The sequence below is a fragment of the Oncorhynchus nerka genome, linkage group LG24, assembly GCF_034236695.1.
Source record: "Oncorhynchus nerka isolate Pitt River linkage group LG24, Oner_Uvic_2.0, whole genome shotgun sequence".
Classification (NCBI taxonomy): Eukaryota; Metazoa; Chordata; class Actinopteri; order Salmoniformes; family Salmonidae; genus Oncorhynchus; species Oncorhynchus nerka.
Window position 1 is genome coordinate 4,921,660 of NC_088419.1, and position 21,035 is coordinate 4,942,694.

The following is a 21,035-nucleotide window of genomic DNA, read 5'->3' on the forward strand; positions in this document are numbered from 1 at the left end:
TGGAGACAAAACGTTGGAGACAAAACGTTGTAAGTAAAACGTTGGAGACAAAACGTTGGAGGTAAAACGTTGGAAACAAAACGTTGGAGGTAAAACGTTGGAGACGAAACGTTGGAGACAAAACGTTGGAGACAAAACGTTGGAGACAAAATGTTGGAGACAAAACGTTGGAGGTAAAACGTTGGAGGTAAAACGTTGGAGACAAAACGTTGGAGACAAAATGTTGGAGACAAAACGTTGGAGACAAAACATTGGAGGTAAAACGTTGGAGACAAAACGTTGGAGACAAAACGTTGTAAGTAAAACGTTGGAGACAAAACGTTGGAGACAAAACGTTGGAGGTAAAACGTTGGAGACAAAACGTTGGAGACAAAACGTTGGAGACAAAACGTTGGAGACAAAATGTTGGAGACAAAACGTTGGAGGTAAAACGTTGGAGGTAAAACGTTGGCGACAAAACGTTGGAGACAAAATGTTGGAGACAAAACGTTGGAGACAAAACATTGGAGGTAAAACGTTGGAGACAAAACATTGGAGACAAAACGTTGTAAGTAAAACATTGGAGACAAAACGTTGGAGACAAAACGTTGGAGGTAAAACGTTGGAGACAAAACGTTGGAGACAAAACGTTGGAGACAAAACGTTGGAGACAAAACGTTGGAGAACGGACAGTAAAAATGTTTTGCTGACATTCACCCTAATCCTCACCTTCCTGAGCAATCTCCCACAGGTCCAGAGCTACTGTGAAGGCCTGGGCTACGGTTAGAGTTAGTACGCACCTTCCTGAGCAATCTCCCACAGGTCCAGAGCTACTGTGAAGGCCTGGGCTACGGTTAGAGTTAGTACGCACCTTCCTGAGCAATCTCCCACAGGTCCAGAGCTACTGTGAAGGCCTGGGCTACGGTGAGAGTCACAGCTTGGGCCTGACAAACCACAGAACAGAGACATACTGTATAACATAATTTGATTGTGGTTTGCAAGCACCTACAGTACCACAAGATGGAGCCAGACACCATCGTCATTTCAGATGTAAACATCTAAAGTAAGAATTGTTTTGGATTGGAAACATTATTTCAATGATTGGTAACTTCTCGTGTTTCCCTAACGACGTATAAAGATAGATATTAACAAAAAATTTACTAAAATTAAATTACTTTCATCCGTGTTTAATTCTGAAATATTATTAATTAATTATTAATTATTATGAATAAATATTCAGTGTCTCGGGTTCATTATCAAACGTTATCAACAGAGAAGGAAAAAGTGAAAAGTGTTTTGAACTAGTGCCCACTTGTCACTTACGATCTTCTTCTTGTGACAGAGGAAGGCGTGGCACTCGAGGGTCTCGTCCAACTGAATCTGGGAAACGTAGGCAAACACTTTGTCCTGGGTTTTATCTGCAGTACAGTAGGAGATTCTGCAGGAGGGGAGAACAATACAACTCCCATCAACCAATGGGGTCTAGGGTTTGGACAAACCCTCCCCTGGCTACACATACAGTATATTTTCAGATGTTTCAACTAGTTAAATGGAGAAGAGAGAGATATCCATTGGTGACGATCAATTCATTGAACATTTACACGTTATCTTCGTCATAAAGAAGTGGATATGACATTTTTATAAAACATTTTCGATGATAATTTGATTTGTAATGAAAGTATATTGTATCGTCATCTATCTCTGGCCTACAGACCCCAATGCCATCCATCACAGTTAGAGAGAGACAGATATAGGATGAGTTTTAAACTAGTAACTCCACTAGTGCTCTTCCTAACCTGGTTCATAAGGGACGAGCAGCAGGCCAATCACAGCAGGGTGTGAAGGGGAAGTCATGAATATTAAGTAGGCCATAGATCACAGACGGACCAAAGAGGGTTGGCATCCCAAATGCCACCCTGTTTCCTATATAGTACACTATAGTACACTACTTTTGACCAGGGCCTTATAGTGATTAGGGTGCCATTTGGAACAGAAATCTGACTATCACAGAGCAGAGCAGAGCAGAAAATAACTGAACAAATCACTAAAGCTTTACAGTCTTAAAACCTCATTACTAAATCTTATGCTGTCTTGTCAAATCTCTAAAACCTCTGAAGGGGGCTTAGAAAGAAATGAATTCATTGCCAGTTAATCATTATTGGCGCCCAGGGGCCTTATGTATCTAGGATCAGGTTCCCCCCCCCTGTCTATATAATCTTTTTAATTGAGATCTGAAAGGCAAACCTGATGCAAGATCAGCACTGTGTAACTCATTATCACCCCAGTTTGAACAACAGCCAACAAAACAAAAGCAAAGATTAACAATTTATTGCCGACATGTTCAAAACAATATCAAGTACATTACTGATCCTGGCATAACTCGTATACCTGATCTATGGGAAAAATGTATATTCAACTTTCAGAAAACCTCATGCAGCAAATCCACAGAAAGTCACGGTGAATGTCTGGTTCTAAAGGCCACGGTGAGTGGTTGGTTCTAAAGGCCACGGTGAGTGGTTGGTTCTAAAGGCCACGGTGAGTGGTTGGTTCTAAAGGCCACGGTGAGTGGCTGGTTCTAAAGGCCTATCTAAAGGCCATGGTGAGTGGTTGGTTCTAAAGGCCTATCTAAAGGCCATGGTGAGTGGTTGGTTCTAAAGGCCATGGTGAGTGGCTGGTTCTAAAGCCCATGGTGAGTGGCTGGTTCTAAAGGCCATGGTGAATGGCTGGTTCTAAAGGCCATGGTGAGTGGTTGGTTCTAAAGGCCATGGTGAGTGGCTGGTTCTAAAGGCCATGGTGAGTGGTTGGTTCTAAAAACCATGGTGAGTGGTTGGTTCTAAAGGCCCTGGTGAATGGTTGGTTCTAAAAGCCATGGTGAATGGCTGGTTCTAAAGGCCATGGTGAGTGGTTGGTTCTAAAGGCCAAGGTGAATGGCTGGTTCTAAAGGCCAAGGTGGGTGGTTGGTTCTAAAGGCCATGGTGAATGGCTGGTTCTAAAGGCCATGGTGAGTGGTTGGTTCTAAAGGCCAAGGTGAATGGCTGGTTCTAAAGGCCAAGGTGAATGGCTGGTTCTAAAGGCCATGGTGAGTGGTTGGTTCTAAAGGCCATGGTGAATGGCTGGTTCCCATGGTGAATGGCTGGTTCTAAAGGCCATGGTGAATGGCTGGTTCCCATGGTGAATGGCTGGCCTTCAGAACCAGTCTTAACAAAGCTCACTAAAGCATTCTATAGGATGACCGTTGACATCTTCCCACTGTCCATACAACACATGTCCCAAATGTCACCCTATTCCCTATATAGAGCACTACTTTAGACCAGAGCCCTATTCCCTATATAGTGCACTACTTTAGACCAGAGCCCAATTCCCTACGTAGTGCACTACTTTAGACCAGAGCCCAATTCCCTACGTAGTGCACTACTATAGACCAGAGCCCTATTCCCTATGTAGTGCACTACTATAGACCAGAGCCCAATTCCCTACGTAGTGCACTACTTTAGACAAGAGCCCTATTCCCTATATAGTGCACTACTATAGACCAGAGCCCTATTCCCTATATAGTGCTCTACTTTAGACCAGAGAACCATTCCCTATATAGTGCACATTAGCTCTTTCTTCTTTAAGTGGACTATAGGAAGCTACAGGGAGTGGTATTGATCCAACATGCTCCATGTGTAACTCTGTGTTGTCTGTTCACACTGCTATGCTTTATCTTGGCCAGGTCGCAGTTGCAAATGAGAACCTGTTCTCAACTAGCCTACCTGGTTAAATAAAGGTGAAATAAAAAAATAAAACAAATACTTCCCAAATGGCACCCTATTCCCTTTATAGTGCACTACTTTTGACCAGAGAGCCCATAGGGAATAGGGTGCCATTTGGGACTCATGCCTAAGATATCTTCCTTATGCAGAGTGCTGGAGGTATCACACGCACATGCAAAGGCTTTGGATAGATAATAGCTGTGTAGATTAAGTAGACAACAGAGACAGTGTTTGACCCTCTCCTTCCATAGTATCCTGGCTTTATATAAACCCTGTAGTCATAGCAGCCAGTCAAAACCACACTGTTTTCTGTTGTCATAGCAGCCAGCGTGCAGGTTGGAGTCATAACCACACTGATTTCTGTAGTCATAGCATCCAGTCATAACCACACTGTTTTCTGTTGTCATAGCATCCAGTCATAACCACACTGTTTTCTGTTGTCATAGCAGCCAGTCCATAACCACACTGTTTTCTGTTGTCATAGCAGCCAGCGTGCAGGTTGGAGTCATAACCACACTGTTTTCTGTTGTCATAGCAGCCAGCGTGCAGGTTGGAGTCATAACCACACTGTTTTCTGTTGTCATAGCAGCCAGCGTGCAGGTTGGAGTCATAACCACACTGTTTTCTGTTGTCATAGCAGCCAGCGTGCAGGTTGGAGTCATAACCACACTGATTTCTTTCTAATTGTATTTTCCTATTTTTCAATCCAGTGGAGGCTGTATGCAGGTTGGCCTAACCAGGCCGTAACCTAGAGCTGGAGTCAGGCTTCAACTCAGGAGACAGGTCAGTGTGTAGAGAACAGGTTTGACCTAACAATATCAGGAAAATGTCCACGTTTACTATTTGGTTTTATGGGGGTGATAATTTTTCGGTTTATCATCCGTGACCATTTACATGATCATTCCTTTTCAATCCAAACTGGTAAGAAGGCAAACCAATATTCTTGTTGTGGTATGATAGTGTGTTTTGAATTCATAATCGGGTGCCATAAAGGTCAGTTGATTGTACTCCGATGTTTCAGATGCTGTGTGACTTGCCTGCTGAGACCGGCTCTAGCTACCTAGTTAGCTCTGTTCTGTCTGACCAAAGACAGAACAGTCTGGGTAGCTAACTCTGCTCTGTTCTACTCTGTTCTAGCTAGCTAACTCTGCTCTGCTCTACTCTGTTCTAGTTAGCTATCTCTGCTCTACTCTGTTCTACTCTGCTCTAGCTAGCTAACTCTGCTCTGTTCTACTCTGCTCTAGCTAACTAACTGCTCTACTCTGCTCTAGCTAGCTAGCTAACTCTATTCTACTCTGCTCTAGCTAGCTAACTCTGCTCTGTTCTACTCTGTTCTAGCTAGCTATCTCTGCTCTACTCTGCTCTAGCTAGCTAACTCTGCTCTGTTCTACTCTACTCTAGCTAGCTATCTCTGCTCTAGCTAGCTAAGCTAACTCTGCTCTAGCTAACTCTGCTCTAGCTAGCTAACTCTGTTCTACTCTACTCTAGCTAGCTAACTCTGTTCTACTCTACTCTAGCTAACTAACTCTGTTCTACTCTGCTATAGCTAACTAACTCTGTTCCACTCTGCTCTAGCTAGCTAACTCTGTTCTACTCTGCTCTAGCTAGCTAACTCTGCTCTAGCTAGCTAACACTGCTCTAGCTAACTAACTCTGTTCTACTCTGTTTTTTAAATTTAACTAGGCAAGTCAGTTAAGAACAAATGGTTATTTACAATGACGACCTAGGAACAGTGGGTTTAACTGCCTTGTTCAGGGGGCAGAAGGAAAGATGTTTACCTCATCAGCTCTGGGATTCGATCTAACAACCTAACCACTAGGCTACCTGCCGCCTGTTCTAGCTAGCTCTTGCTCTTGCTCTGCCTACTGTATTCTACACACCAATGTCATTGGAAGCCCAATTAGTGTCCAATGTGGAATAATTATTATTCAATACCCTTTCCACTGACATGCCACATGCACACACCGAACACACACACACACACAACTAACAGGGTTTGCGATGTCCGTGCGAACGTGTTTCGCCAGAATTTCACACTCCCGACTGTTCAGAAGAATAAGGTCATGTGTTGATGGTTGTGGTGCATACCGTAATGTGTTGATGGTTGTGGTGCATACCGTAATGTGTTGATGGTTGTGGTGCATAACGTAATGTGTTTATGGTTGTGGTGCATACCGTAATGTGTTTATGGTTGTGGTGCATACCGTAATGTGTTTATGGTTGTGGTGCATACCGTAATGTGTTGATGGTTGTGGTGCATACCGTAATGTGTTGATGGTTGTGGTGCATACCGTAATGTGTTGATGGTTGTGGTGCATACCGTAATGTGTTGATGGTTAAATACCGTAATGTGTTGATGGTTAAATACCGTAATGTGTTGATGGTTGTGGTGCATACCGTAATGTGTTGATGGTTAAATACCGTAATGTGTTGATGGTTGTGGTGCATACCGTAATGTGTTGATGGTTAAATACCGTAATGTGTTGATGGTTGTGGTGCATACCGTAATGTGTTGATGGTTGTGGTGCATACCGTAATGTGTTGATGGTTGTGGTGCATACCGTAATGTGTTGATGGTTGTGGTGCATACCGTAATGTGTTGATGGTTGTGGTGCATACCGTAATGTGTTGATGGTTTTGGTGCATACCGTAATGTGTTTATGGTTGTGGTGCATACCGTAATGTGTTTATGGTTGTGGTGCATACCGTAATGTGTTGATGGTTTTGGTGCATACCGTAATGTGTTTATGGTTAAATACCGTAATGTGTTGATGGTTGTGGTGCATACCGTAATGTGTTGATGGTTGTGGTGCATACCGTAATGTGTTTATGGTTAAATACCGTAATGTGTTGATGGTTGTGGTGCATACCGTAATGTGTTGATGGTTGTGGTGCATACCGTAATGTGTTTATGGTTGTGGTGCATACCGTAATGTGTTGATGGTTGTGGTGCATAACGTAATGTGTTTATGGTTGTGGTGCATACCGTAATGTGTTGATGGTTGTGGTGCATACCGTAATGTGTTGATGGTTAAATACCGTAATGTGTTGATGGTTGTGGTGCATACCGTAATGTGTTGATGGTTAAATACCGTAATGTGTTGATGGTTGTGGTGCATACCGTAATGTGTTGATGGTTGTGGTGCATACCGTAATGTGTTGATGGTTGTGGTGCATACCGTAATGTGTTGATGGTTGTGGTGCATACCGTAATGTGTTGATGGTTTTGGTGCATACCGTAATGTGTTTATGGTTGTGGTGCATACCGTAATGTGTTTATGGTTGTGGTGCATACCGTAATGTGTTGATGGTTTTGGTGCATACCGTAATGTGTTTATGGTTAAATACCGTAATGTGTTGATGGTTGTGGTGCATACCGTAATGTGTTGATGGTTTTGGTGCATACCGTAATGTGTTTATGGTTAAATACCGTAATGTGTTGATGGTTGTGGTGCATACCGTAATGTGTTTATGGTTGTGGTGCATACCGTAATGTGTTTATGGTTGTGGTGCATACCGTAATGTGTTTATGGTTGTGGTGCATACCGTAATGTGTTGATGGTTGTGGTGCATACCGTAATGTGTTTATGGTTGTGGTGCATACCGTAATCATCACAACATAAAGCTGTTAAAGGATTCACCTCTGCTTTTACCTCACACATAAAGGCCCTGTTGTTTCCAATGTGTTTGTGTGTCTAATAGACATGAAACAGAGAGAAAGAGACAGAATGAGAGAGAGAGAAAGATAAATAACAAATGCTTTATAGTTCTGCTGGGAGAATAGTACGTGTGTGTGTGTGTGTGTGTGTGTGTGTGTGTGTGTGTGTGTGTGTGTGTGTGTGTGTGTGTCCGTCCGTCCGCCGTTAACTCCTCTGTCCAACCACAAGCGTGTGATAACCTCGCTCAGATCTCAGTGTTTCTAGCTGCGTCTCCGATGAGCAGCGTGACCCAAATAGCAATGCCCAAGACACCCTGAATATATCATATAAAAACCCCACTGTGACATATCGGTTTTATATACTGGAGAAGTGAGGAGAAGGTGGAAGCCGTGGCCTAAATACATATATGCTGCTGATAAGATCCAAGAGTGTGACACACTGGATTTGAGTAGCTATAACACGTCTTGTCTGTGTCACAAGTATTGCGCAGGACAAGTGGATTTGATGGTAAAATACCTGTCCGGTAATTCCAAGAATCGACCTGTTTGAGGTAGCAACAGGGTAAATATATATACACTGCTCAATAAAATAAAGGGAACACTAAAATAACATCCTAGATCTGAATGAATGAAATATTCTTATTAAATACTTGTTTCTTTACATAGTTGAATGTGCTGACAACAAAATCACGCAAAAATGATCAATGGAAATCAAATGTATCAACCCATGGAGGTCTGGATTTGGAGTCACACTCCAAAATTAAAGTGGAAAACCACACTACAGGCTGATCCAACTTTTGATGTAATATCCTTAAAACTACAGGATAAATATATTAATATATATATATATGTATATATATATATATATATATATATATACACAGTGCCCTGCGAACTCGGCCCACTTGAACTTTGCGACCTTTTGCCACATTTCAGGCTTCAAACATAAAGATATAAAACTGTATTTTTTTTGTGAAGAATCAACAACAAGTGGGACACAATCATGAAGTGGAACGACATTTACTGGATATTAACTTTTTTAACAAATCAAAAACTGAAAAATTGGGCGGTCAAAAGGCACTGTATATATATCAAGTCCGTGCTAAACATTGGAAGACTAGATTATACTCAATCCACATGAATTTACATCACATCTATATATAATAATATAATACAACGGAATCCAGGTCAACTAGGAAAGGAGTTTTGTTTTTAGTAAAAATGTGAATAAATTATCTGAACCTTATCTTTTGTGATTTTGAGTGGATACACTGTAGAGGGTTGTTTCGGTTGGGGAGGAGGACACACTCACACTCACACACACATACACACACACACACACACACACTCACACACACACACACATACATACACTCACACACACACACTCAGACTCACACACACACACACACTCACACACACTCACTCACACTCACACACACTCACACACACACTCACACACACTCACACTCACGCTCACACACTCACGCTCACACACTCACACTCACACACTCACACTCACACTCTCACACTCACACACACTCACACTCACACTCACACTCACACTCACACTCACACACTCACACTCACACTCACACACTCACACTCACACACTCACACACTCACACTCACACTCACACTCACACACATATACACGGGTATCATACAGAGGTCTGCATGCATTGTGTCCTCTGGTGGTGTTCAAAGAGACTGTGCTGAAGTGGATCGATCATTCCAGTGCTTTGATTCCAACCTAAGCCTGGGGGGGGGTTCTGCTTCCAACTTCAGACAGACCTGATGATGAGTCAACCGAACACACACTGAGAGAAGAGCCTTTTGAACTAATATAATAACATCAGGGAACTAAGTCCACAACCAGCCTGAATAACAGAAGACTGAACATCAGAATTCATTATGACTCAAATAACCGATGAGGGCCATATTCCTTTTATCGGTTTCAGCATGCACAGGTACGGAGAGGACAAGGAGAGGACAGGTTGGAGAGGACAGGACAGGAGAGAACAGGAGAGGACAGGAGAGGAGAGGACAGAACAGGAGAGGACAGGAGAGGACAGGAGAAGACAGGAGAGGACAGGAGAGGACAGGAGAGGAGAGGACAGGAGAGGACAGGACAGGAGAGGACAGGACAGGAGAGGACAGGAGAGGACAGGAGAGGACAGGAGAAGACAGGAGAGGACAGGAGAAGACAGGAGAGGACAGGAGAGGACAGGAGAAGACAGGAGAGGACAGGAGAGGACAGGAGAGGACAGGAGAGGACAGGAGAGGAGAGGACAGAACAGGAGAGGACAGGAGAGGACAGGAGAGGAGAGGACAGAACAGGAGAGGACAGGAGAGGACAGGAGAAGACAGGAGAGGACAGGAGAGGACAGGAGAGGACAGGGGAAAACAGGAGAGGACAGGAGAGGACAGGAGAGGACAGGAGAGGAGAGGACAGAACAGGAGAGGACAGGAGAGGACAGGAGAAGACAGGAGAGGACAGGAGAAGACAGGAGAGGACAGGAGAGGACAGGAGAGGAGAGGAGAGGACAGAACAGGAGAGGACAGGAGAGGACAGGAGAAGACAGGAGAGGAGAGGAGAGGACAGGAGAGGAGAGGACAGAAAAGGAGAGGACAGGAGAGGAGAGGACAGGAGAGGACAGGACAGGAGAGAACAGGAGAGGACAGGAGAAGACAGGAGAGGACAGAAGAGGACAGAAGAGGAGAGGACAGGACAGGAGAGAACAGGAGAGGACAGGACAGGAGAGGACAGGAGAAGACAGGAGAGGACAGGACAGGACAGGAGAGGAGAGGAGAGGACAGGAGAGGACAGGAGAGGAGAGGACAGGAGAGGACAGGACAGGAGAGGACAGGACAGGACAGGAGAGGAGAGGAGAGGACAGGAAAGAGAGAGCGAAAGAGAGTGGAGAATATCAACTAAAGGAAATGTTTGTTTACATTGTCAAGGCTGAGGATGTTTCTCCTCCCTCCCCTCCATCCCTGCTCCCTCTATTCTCATCTCCTACTGTAGATTACAGTTGTTTTCTATCCCCTCTATTCTCCTTTCCTCTAGATTACAGTTGTTTTCTATTCCCTCTATTCTCTCCTCCTCTAGATTACAGTTGTTTTCTATCCCCTCTATTCTCCTCTCCTCCTCTAGATTACAGTTGTTTTCTATCCCCTCTATTCTCCTCTCCTCCTCTAGATTACAGTTGTTTTCTATCCCCTCTATTCTCTCCTCCTCTAGATTACAGTTGTTTTCTATCCCCTCTATTCTCCTCTCCTCCTCTAGATTACAGTTGTTTTCTATCCCCTCTATTCTCCTTTCCTCTAGATTACAGTTGTTTTCTATCCCCTCTATTCTCCTCTCCTCATCTAGATTACAGTTGTTTTCTATCCCCTCTATTCTCTCCTCCTCCTCTAGATTACAGTTGTTTTCTATCCCCTCTATTCTCCTCTCCTCCTCTAGATTACAGTTGTTTTCTATCCCCTCTATTCTCCTCTCCTCTAGATTACAGTTGTTTTCTATCCCCTCTATTCTCCTCTCCTCCTCTAGATTACAGTTGTTTTCTATCCCCTCTATTCTCCTTTCCTCTAGATTACAGTTGTTTTCTATCCCCTCTATTCTCCTCTCCTCTAGATTACAGTTGTTTTCTATCCCCTCTATTCTCCTCTCCTCCTCTAGATTACAGTTGTTTTCTATCCCCTCTATTCTCCTCTCCTCTAGATTACAGTTGTTTTCTATCCCCTCTATTCTCCTCTCCTCTAGATTACAGTTGTTTTCTATCCCCTCTATTCTCTCCTCCTCCTCTAGATTACAGTTGTTTTCTATCCCCTCTATTCTCCTCTCCTCTAGATTACAGTTGTTTTCTATCCCCTCTATTCTCCTCTCCTCCTCTAGATTACAGTTGTTTTCTATCCCCTCTATTCTCCTTTCCTCCTCTAGATTACAGTTGTTTTCTATACCCTCTATTCTCCTCTCCTCCTCTAGATTACAGTTGTTTTATATCCCCTCTATTCTCCTCTCCTCCTCTAGATTACAGTTGTTTTCTATCCCCTCTATTCTCCTCTCCTCTAGATTACAGCTGTTTTCTATCCCCTCTATTCTCCTCTCCTCCTCTAGATTACAGTTGTTTTTATCCCCTCTATTCTCCTTTCCTCCTCTAGATTACAGTTGTTTTCTATCCCCTCTATTCTCCTCTCCTCCTCTAGATTACAGTTGTTTTTATCCCCTCTATTCTCTCCTCCTCTAGATTACAGTTGTTTTATATCCCCTCTATTCTCTCCTCCTCTAGATTACAGTTGTTTTCTATCCCCTCTATTCTCCTCTCCTCCTCTAGATTACAGTTGTTTTCTATCCCCTCTATTCTCCTCTCCTCTAGATTACAGTTGTTTTCTATCCCCTCTATTCTCCTTTCCTCTAGATTACAGTTGTTTTCTATCCCCTCTATTCTCCTTTCCTCTAGATTACAGTTGTTTTCTATCCCCTCTATTCTCCTCTCCTCTAGATTACAGTTGTTTTCTATCCCCTCTATTCTCCTCTCCTCCTCTAGATTACAGTTGTTTTCTATCCCCTCTATTCTCCTCTCCTCCTCTAGATTACAGTTGTTTTTCTATCCCTCTATTCTCCTCTCCTCTAGATTACAGTTGTTTTCTATCCCCTCTATTCTCCTTTCCTCTAGATTACAGTTGTTTTCTATCCCCTCTATTCTCCTCTCCTCTAGATTACAGTTGTTTTCTATCCCCTCTATTCTCCTCTCCTCTAGATTACAGTTGTTTTCTATCCCCTCTATTCTCCTCTCCTCCTCTAGATTACAGTTGTTTTCTATCCCCTCTATTCTCCTCTCCTCCTCTAGATTACAGTTGTTTTCTATCCCCTCTATTCTCCTCTCCTCTAGATTACAGTTGTTTTCTATCCCCTCTATTCTCCTCTCCTCCTCTAGATTACAGTTGTTTCTATCCCCTCTATTCTCCTCTCCTCCTCTAGATTACAGTTGTTTTCTATCCCCTCTATTCTCCTTTCCTCTAGATTACAGTTGTTTTCTATCCCCTCTATTCTCCTCTCCTCATCTAGATTACAGTTGTTTTCTATCCCCTCTATTCTCTCCTCCTCCTCTAGATTACAGTTGTTTTCTATCCCCTCTATTCTCCTCTCCTCCTCTAGATTACAGTTGTTTTCTATCCCCTCTATTCTCCTCTCCTCTAGATTACAGTTGTTTTCTATCCCCTCTATTCTCCTCTCCTCCTCTAGATTACAGTTGTTTCTATCCCCTCTATTCTCCTCTCCTCCTCTAGATTACAGTTGTTTTCTATCCCCTCTATTCTCCTCTCCTCTAGATTACAGTTGTTTTCTATCCCCTCTATTCTCCTCTCCTCCTCTAGATTACAGTTGTTTCTATCCCCTCTATTCTCCTCTCCTCCTCTAGATTACAGTTGTTTTCTATCCCCTCTATTTTCCTCTCCTCCTCTAGATTACAGTTGTTTTCTATCCCCTCTATTCTCCTCTCCTCTAGATTACAGTTGTTTTCTATCCCCTCTATTCTCCTCTCCTCCTCTAGATTACAGTTGTTTCTATCCCCTCTATTCTCCTCTCCTCCTCTAGATTACAGTTGTTTTCTATCCCCTCTATTCTCCTCTCCTCTAGATTACAGTTGTTTTCTATCCCCTCTATTCTCCTCTCCTACTGTAGATTACAGTTGTTTTCTATCCCCTCTATTCTCCTCTCCTCTAGATTACAGTTGTTTTCTATCCCCTCTATTCTCCTCTCCTCCTCTAGATTACAGTTGTTTTATATCCCCTCTATTCTCTCCTCCTCTAGATTACAGTTGTTTTCTATCCCCTCTATTCTCCTCTCCTCCTCTAGATTACAGTTGTTTTCTATCACCTCTATTCTCCTCTCCTCTAGATTACAGTTGTTTTCTATCCCCTCTATTCTCTCCTCCTCTAGATTACAGTTGTTTTCTATCCCCTCTATTCTCCTTTCCTCTAGATTACAGTTGTTTTCTATCCCCTCTATTCTCCTCTCCTCTAGATTACAGTTGTTTTCTATCCCCTCTATTCTCCTTTCCTCTAGATTACAGTTGTTTTCTATCCCCTCTATTCTCCTCTCCTCCTCTAGATTACAGTTGTTTTCTATCCCCTCTATTCTCCTCTCCTCCTCTAGATAACAGTTGTTTTCTATCCCCTCTATTCTCCTCTCCTCTAGATTACAGTTGTTTTCTATCCCCTCTATTCTCCTCTCCTCCTCTAGATTACAGTTGTTTCTATCCCCTCTATTCTCCTCTCCTCCTCTAGATTACAGTTGTTTCTATCCCCTCTATTCTCCTCTCCTACTGTAGATTACAGTTGTTTTCTATCCCCTCTATTCTCCTCTCCTCTAGATTACAGTTGTTTTCTATCCCCTCTATTCTCTCCTCCTCTAGATTACAGTTGTTTTCTATCCCCTCTATTCTCCTCTCCTCCTCTAGATTACAGTTGTTTTCTATCCCCTCTATTCTCCTCTCCTCTAGATTACAGTTGTTTTCTATCCCCTCTATTCTCTCCTCCTCTAGATTACAGTTGTTTTCTATCCCCTCTATTCTCATTTCCTCTAGATTACAGTTGTTTTCTATCCCCTCTATTCTCCTCTCCTCTAGATTACAGTTGTTTTATATCCCCTCTATTTTCCTCTCCTCCTCTAGATTACAGTTGTTTTCTATCCCCTCTATTCTCCTCTCCTCCTCTAGATTACAGTTGTTTTCTATCCCCTCTATTCTCCTCTCCTCTAGATTACAGTTGTTTTTATCCCCTCTATTCTCTCCTCCTCTAGATTACAGTTGTTTTCTATCCCCTCTATTCTCCTTTCCTCTAGATTACAGTTGTTTTCTATCCCCTCTATTCTCCTTTCCTCTAGATTACAGTTGTTTCTATCCCCTCTATTCTCCTCTCCTCCTCTAGATTACAGTTGTTTTCTATCCCCTCTATTCTCCTCTCCTCTAGATTACAGTTGTTTTCTATCCCCTCTATTCTCCTTTCCTCTAGATTACAGTTGTTTCTATCCCCTCTATTCTCCTCTCCTCCTCTAGATTACAGTTGTTTTCTATCCCCTCTATTCTCCTCTCCTCTAGATTACAGTTGTTTTCTATCCCCTCTATTCTCTCCTCCTCTAGATTACAGTTGTTTTCTATCCCCTCTATTCTCCTCTCCTCCTCTTTTCTATCCCCTCTATTCTCCTCTCCTCTAGATTACAGTTGTTTTATATCCCCTCTATTCTCTCCTCCTCTAGATTACAGTTGTTTTCTATCCCCTCTATTCTCCTCTCCTCCTCTAGATTACAGTTGTTTTCTATCCCCTCTATTCTCCTCTCCTCTAGATTACAGTTGTTTTCTATCCCCTCTATTCTCTCCTCCTCTAGATTACAGTTGTTTTCTATCCCCTCTATTCTCCTTTCCTCTAGATTACAGTTGTTTTCTATCCCCTCTATTCTCCTCTCCTCTAGATTACAGTTGTTTTCTATCCCCTCTATTCTCCTTTCCTCTAGATTACAGTTGTTTTCTATCCCCTCTATTCTCCTCTCCTCCTCTAGATTACAGTTGTTTTCTATCCCTCTATTCTCCTCTCCTCCTCTAGATAACAGTTGTTTTCTATCCCCTCTATTCTCCTCTCCTCTAGATTACAGTTGTTTTCTATCCCTCTATTCTCCTCTCCTCCTCTAGATTACAGTTGTTTCTATCCCTCTATTCTCCTCTCCTCCTCTAGATTACAGTTGTTTCTATCCCCTCTATTCTCCTCTCCTACTGTAGATTACAGTTGTTTTCTATCCCCTCTATTCTCCTCTCCTCTAGATTACAGTTGTTTTCTATCCCCTCTATTCTCTCCTCCTCTAGATTACAGTTGTTTTCTATCCCCTCTATTCTCTTCTCCTCCTCTAGATTACAGTTGTTTTCTATCCCCTCTATTCTCCTCTCCTCTAGATTACAGTTGTTTTCTATCCCCTCTATTCTCCTTTCCTCTAGATTACAGTTGTTTTCTATCCCCTCTATTCTCCTCTCCTCCTCTAGATTACAGTTGTTTTCTATCCCCTCTATTCTCCTCTCCTCCTCTAGATAACAGTTGTTTTCTATCCCCTCTATTCTCCTCTCCTCTAGATTACAGTTGTTTTCTATCCCCTCTATTCTCTCCTCCTCTAGATTACAGTTGTTTTCTATCCCCCTTATTCTCATTTCCTCTAGATTACAGTTGTTTTCTATCCCCTCTATTCTCCTCTCCTCTAGATTACAGTTGTTTTATATCCCTCTATTTTCCTCTCCTCCTCTAGATTACAGTTGTTTTCTATCCCTCTATTCTCCTCTCCTCCTCTAGATTACAGTTGTTTTCTATCCCCTCTATTCTCCTCTCCTCTAGATTACAGTTGTTTTTATCCCCTCTATTCTCTCCTCCTCTAGATTACAGTTGTTTTCTATCCCCTCTATTCTCCTTTCCTCTAGATTACAGTTGTTTTCTATCCCCTCTATTCTCCTTTCCTCTAGATTACAGTTGTTTCTATCCCCTCTATTCTCCTCTCCTCCTCTAGATTACAGTTGTTTTCTATCCCCTCTATTCTCCTCTCCTCTAGATTACAGTTGTTTTCTATCCCCTCTATTCTCCTTTCCTCTAGATTACAGTTGTTTCTATCCCCTCTATTCTCCTCTCCTCCTCTAGATTACAGTTGTTTTCTATCCCCTCTATTCTCCTCTCCTCTAGATTACAGTTGTTTTCTATCCCCTCTATTCTCTCCTCCTCTAGATTACAGTTGTTTTCTATCCCCTCTATTCTCCTCTCCTCCTCTTTTCTATCCCCTCTATTCTCCTCTCCTCTAGATTACAGTTGTCAGCTTTTCTTTTCTTTCCACAGACTCAGGGTTTGTTTTCCATCTCTCGTTCAAGCCTGGCCTGTGGTGATTCTCACAACCTAGAATACACACAATTAAGATACACACACACACACACTAAAAAATACAGAGACACAATTATACACACAATCATTTACACAAACACACACTTACACATGCGCACACACAGTACACGTAAACATTCACACACACAATTAATCTCTCAAATACACAGAATCCACCCCTCAAAGCATTGACATAGATTGAGGGGAAGAGAGAAGAAGAGAGAGGGGGATGATTTACATAGATTGAGGGGAAGAGAGAAAAAGAGAGGGGGGATGATTTACATAGATTGAGGGGAAGAGAGAAGAAGAGACAGGGGGATGATTTACATAGATTGATGGGAAGAGAGAAGAAGAGAGAGGGGGATGATTTACATAGATTGAGGGGAAGAGAGAAGAAGAGAGGGGGGGATGATTTACATAGATTGAGGGGAAGAGAGAAGAAGAGAAAGGGGTGGGAGAAAGAGAGAGGGGGGGTGATAATGTGGATCAACCCTTCATCTAACTAAACCATCCTTTTGGACTTCCTGGCTGGTCATGTGACCTGACCAGTCTTAGCATTGGCACAGGAGAGGGCCATTAATACTGGGCAATGTGGGGGACCTGGTTGTCAGATGTACAGAGAGGGGAGATAAGAGGAGAGGAGGAGCAGAGAAGAGAAGAGGAGAGGAGGAGAGGAGAGGAGAGGAGAGGAGAGGAGGATGATTAGAGGAGGAGAGGAGAGGGGGATGATTAGAGAGGAGAGGAGAGGAGAGGAGAGGAGAGGAGAGGAGAGGAGAGGAGAGGAGAGGAGGGGGATGATTAGAGGAGAGGAGAGGGGGATGATTAGAGGAGGAGGAGAGGGGGATGATTAGAGGAGAGGGGGATGATTAGAGGAGAGGAGGTGATTAGAGGAGAAGAGGAGAGGGGGATGATTAGAGGAGAAGAGGAGAGGGGGATGATTATAGGAGAGGAGAGGAGGATGATTAGAGGAGAGGAGAGGAGGTGATTAGAGGAGAAGCGGAGATGGGGGTGATTAGAGGAGAGGGGGATGATTAGAGGAGAGGGGGATGATTAGAGGAGAGGAGAGGGGATGATTAGAGGAGGAGAGGGGTATGATTAGAGTGGGATGATTAGAGGGGGAAAATTAGAGGAGGAGAGGGGATGAATAGAGGGGATGATTATAGGAGGATGATTAGAGGAGGGAGGGGGATGATTAGAGGAGGATGATTAGAGGAGGATGATTAGAGGAGGAGAGGGGATGATTAGAGGAGGAGAGGGGGATGATTAGAGGAGGATGATTAGAGGTATGATTAGAGAGGGGGATGATTAGAGGGGAGAGGGTCTGCTGTAGCTGATAAGATGGATCAGCATGTAACCGTCTTAACACACAAGATTCGCTGCCACATCCCCCCCAGCAGACCCTCTCCCTCTAATCATACCCCTCTCCCCTCTAATCATACCCCTCGGTTACAGCAGGTCCTCTTCCCAAGCCCCCAACACCCCCAGCAGACCCTCTCCCCTCTAATCATACCCCTCGGTTACAGCAGGTCCTCTTCCCAAGCCCCAACACCCCCAGCAGACCCTCTCCCTCTAATCATACCCCTCGGTTACAGCAGGTCCTCTTCCCAAGCCCCCAACAACCCCCAGCAGACCCTCTCCCCTCTAATCATACCCCTCGGTTACAGCAGGTCCTCTTCCCAAGCCCCCAACACCCCCAGCCCTGTGCTTCAGCCCCACTCCCAGGGATCGTAGGCCACATGATGTTCACAATCTAATGACAGGAGATCCAGTCTGAATAACACTACACTGGACCTGAGGAGGTAGAGCTGCCAGACATGTCATCTTATGGACATCACATTACCATGACCACACATCACCATGACTACACATTACCATGACCTCACATCACCATGACTACACATCACCATGACTACACATCACCATGACCACACATCACCATGACTACACATCACCATGACCACACATCACCATGACTACACATCACCATGACTTCTATTCACCATGACGACACATCACCATGACTACACATCACCATGACTTCTATTGACCATGACTTCTATTCACCATTACCACGCATAACCATGACTACACATCACCATGACTTCTATTCACCATGACTTCTATTCACTATTACCTGTATACGGAGCGGTTCTCTAGACGGTCATTATGACATCATTATTTACCTGTATACGGAGCGGTTCTCTAGACGGTCATTATGACATCATTATTTACCTGTATACGGAGCGGTTCTCCAGACGGTCATTATGACGTCATTATTTACCTGTATACGGAGCGGTTCTCTAGACGGTCATTATGATGTCATTATTTACCTGTATACGGAGCGGTTCTCTAGACGGTCATTATGACATCATTATTTACCTGTATACGGAGCGGTTCTCTAGACGGTCATTATGACGTCATTATTTACCTGTATACGGAGCGGTTCTCTAGACGGTCATTATGATGTCATTATTTACCTGTATACGGAGCGGTTCTCTAGACGGTCATTATGACGTCATTATGTACCTGTATACGGAGCGGTTCTCTAGACGGTCATTATGACGTCATTATTTACCTATATACGGAGCGGTTCTCTAGACGGTCATTATGACGTCATTATTTACCTGTATACGGAGCGGTTCTCTAGACGGTCATTATGATGTCATTATTTACCTGTATACGGAGCGGTTCTCTAGACGGTCATTATGACGTCATTATGTACCTGTATACGGAGCGGTTCTCTAGACGGTCATTATGACGTCATTATTTACCTGTATACGGAGCGGTTCTCTAGACGGTCATTATGACGTCATTATTTACCTGTATACGGAGCGGTTCTCTAGACGGTCATTATGACGTCATTATTTACCTGTATACGGAGCGGTTCTCTAGACGGTCATTATGACGTCATTATTTACCTGTATACGGAGCGGTTCTCTAGACGGTCATTATGATGTCATTATTTACCTGTATACGGAGCGGTTCTCTAGACGGTCATTATGACGTCATTATTTACCTGTATACGGAGCCGTTCTCTAGACGGTCATTATGACATCATTATTTACCTGTATACGGAGCGGTTCTCTAGACGGTCATTATGACGTCATTATTTACCTGTATACGGAGCGGTTCTCTAGACGGTCATTATGATGTCATTATTTACCTGTATACGGAGCGGTTCTCTAGACGGTCATTATGACATCATTATTTACCTGTATACGGAGCGGTTCTCTAGACGGTCATTATGACGTCATTATTTACCTGTATACGGAGCGGTTCTCTAGACGGTCATTATGACGTCATTATTTACCTGTATACGGAGCGGTTCTCTAGACGGTCATTATGACAAATAAACTTTAATGAACTTCTTCCATCTGCCTTCAGTTAATTGATTGCTCTTTTGAATTGGTTGTAATTAGTCTTCTTGACAGAGGATCAAGACTGATGTTGTATTGTTTGGCTTACCTAGCTAGCTGATAGCTAGCAGATAGCTAGCTAACGTTGTGGACTGAATGGACATTGGATTTGAACATCACAACACCGACTTGATGAGAAGTGGAGGACTGCATACAGAAATGGCTTGTTCGTGTGAAGACACGCCTAACTGTTAATTATGTGTGGTGAGCTTTCAGAGCTCTGTGGCAGCAGAAGCATCTCCTGTGTGGGTGCTACACAGAATTTGTGGAGAGGAGTCGCTAACTAGCTAATTGGCTAACCATGGAGCTAAAAAGCCCAGAGCACGGGTGTTGGGGCTACGGACCCAACTGTCTCACTGACCGGCTCCCTCCTCCATGACCATCCATGCCTGAAGTTCCTCCGCTCTCAATGTCATCGTAACTGCTTCCATTCATCATCCTTGCAGAGTCCCTGACTTCCTTATCGTGTTGGAATGTTATTGTTTTGTATTTGTTGTAGTTTGTGATGTGCTTTTGCAATTAATCTTTTAGCTGCCATGTTTTCAAAATAAAACAACACTATATGGAGACGTTCTCTATGAGGTCATTATGATGTCATATTGTTTACCTATAGATGGACACATTCTTTATGAGGTCATTATGATGTCATATTGTTTACCTATAGATGGAGACATTCTCTATGAGGTCATTATGATGTCGTATTGTTTACCTATATATGGACACATTCTCTATGAGGTCATTATGATGTCGTATTGTTAACCTATATATGGACACATTCTCTATGAGGTCATTATGATGTCATATTGTTTACCTGTATATGGAGACATTCTTTATGAGGTCATTATGATGTCATATTGTTTACCTGTATATGGAGACGTTCTCTATGAGGTCATTATGATGTCATATTGTTTACCTATATATGGACACATTCTTTACGAGGTCATTATGATGTCATATTGTTTACCTATATATGGACACATTCTTTACGAGGTCATTATGATGTCATATTGTTTACCTATAGATGGACACATTCTCTATGAGGTCCTGTGTCTCTGTGTCTGTGATGATGATTCCCTTAGGAGAGATGGTCAAGGTCACCTTACGGAACTTCTTAGCACTTGCCCGGGCCTAGGGATAGGAAACACACAACAGTTTTAAAATAGATTTATAAGCTGATAGAAACGTCAACAATGGTATCCTATTACCTATATAAATTCTCAATTCAAATCAAGGGGCTTTATTGGTATGGGAAACATAAGTTAACATTGCCAAAGCAAGTGAAGTAGATAATATACAAAAGTGAAATAAACAATAAAA

General features: G+C 43.0%; 1 protein-coding gene across 1 annotated transcript in view; it reads right to left on the bottom strand.

The window, feature by feature from the left end:
* The window catches only part of LOC135564378 (low density lipoprotein receptor adapter protein 1-like), a 102,929-nt gene that overhangs the window by 8,610 nt on the left and 73,284 nt on the right, over positions 1–21,035 (bottom strand). The window contains exons 3-5 of the mRNA XM_065009420.1: positions 20,734–20,846; positions 1,303–1,417; positions 851–923 (exon numbers count right to left, since the gene is read on the bottom strand). Coding sequence (XP_064865492.1) covers positions 851–923; positions 1,303–1,417; positions 20,734–20,846 — 301 coding nt within the window. The remainder of the gene's footprint in view (positions 1–850; positions 924–1,302; positions 1,418–20,733; positions 20,847–21,035) is intronic.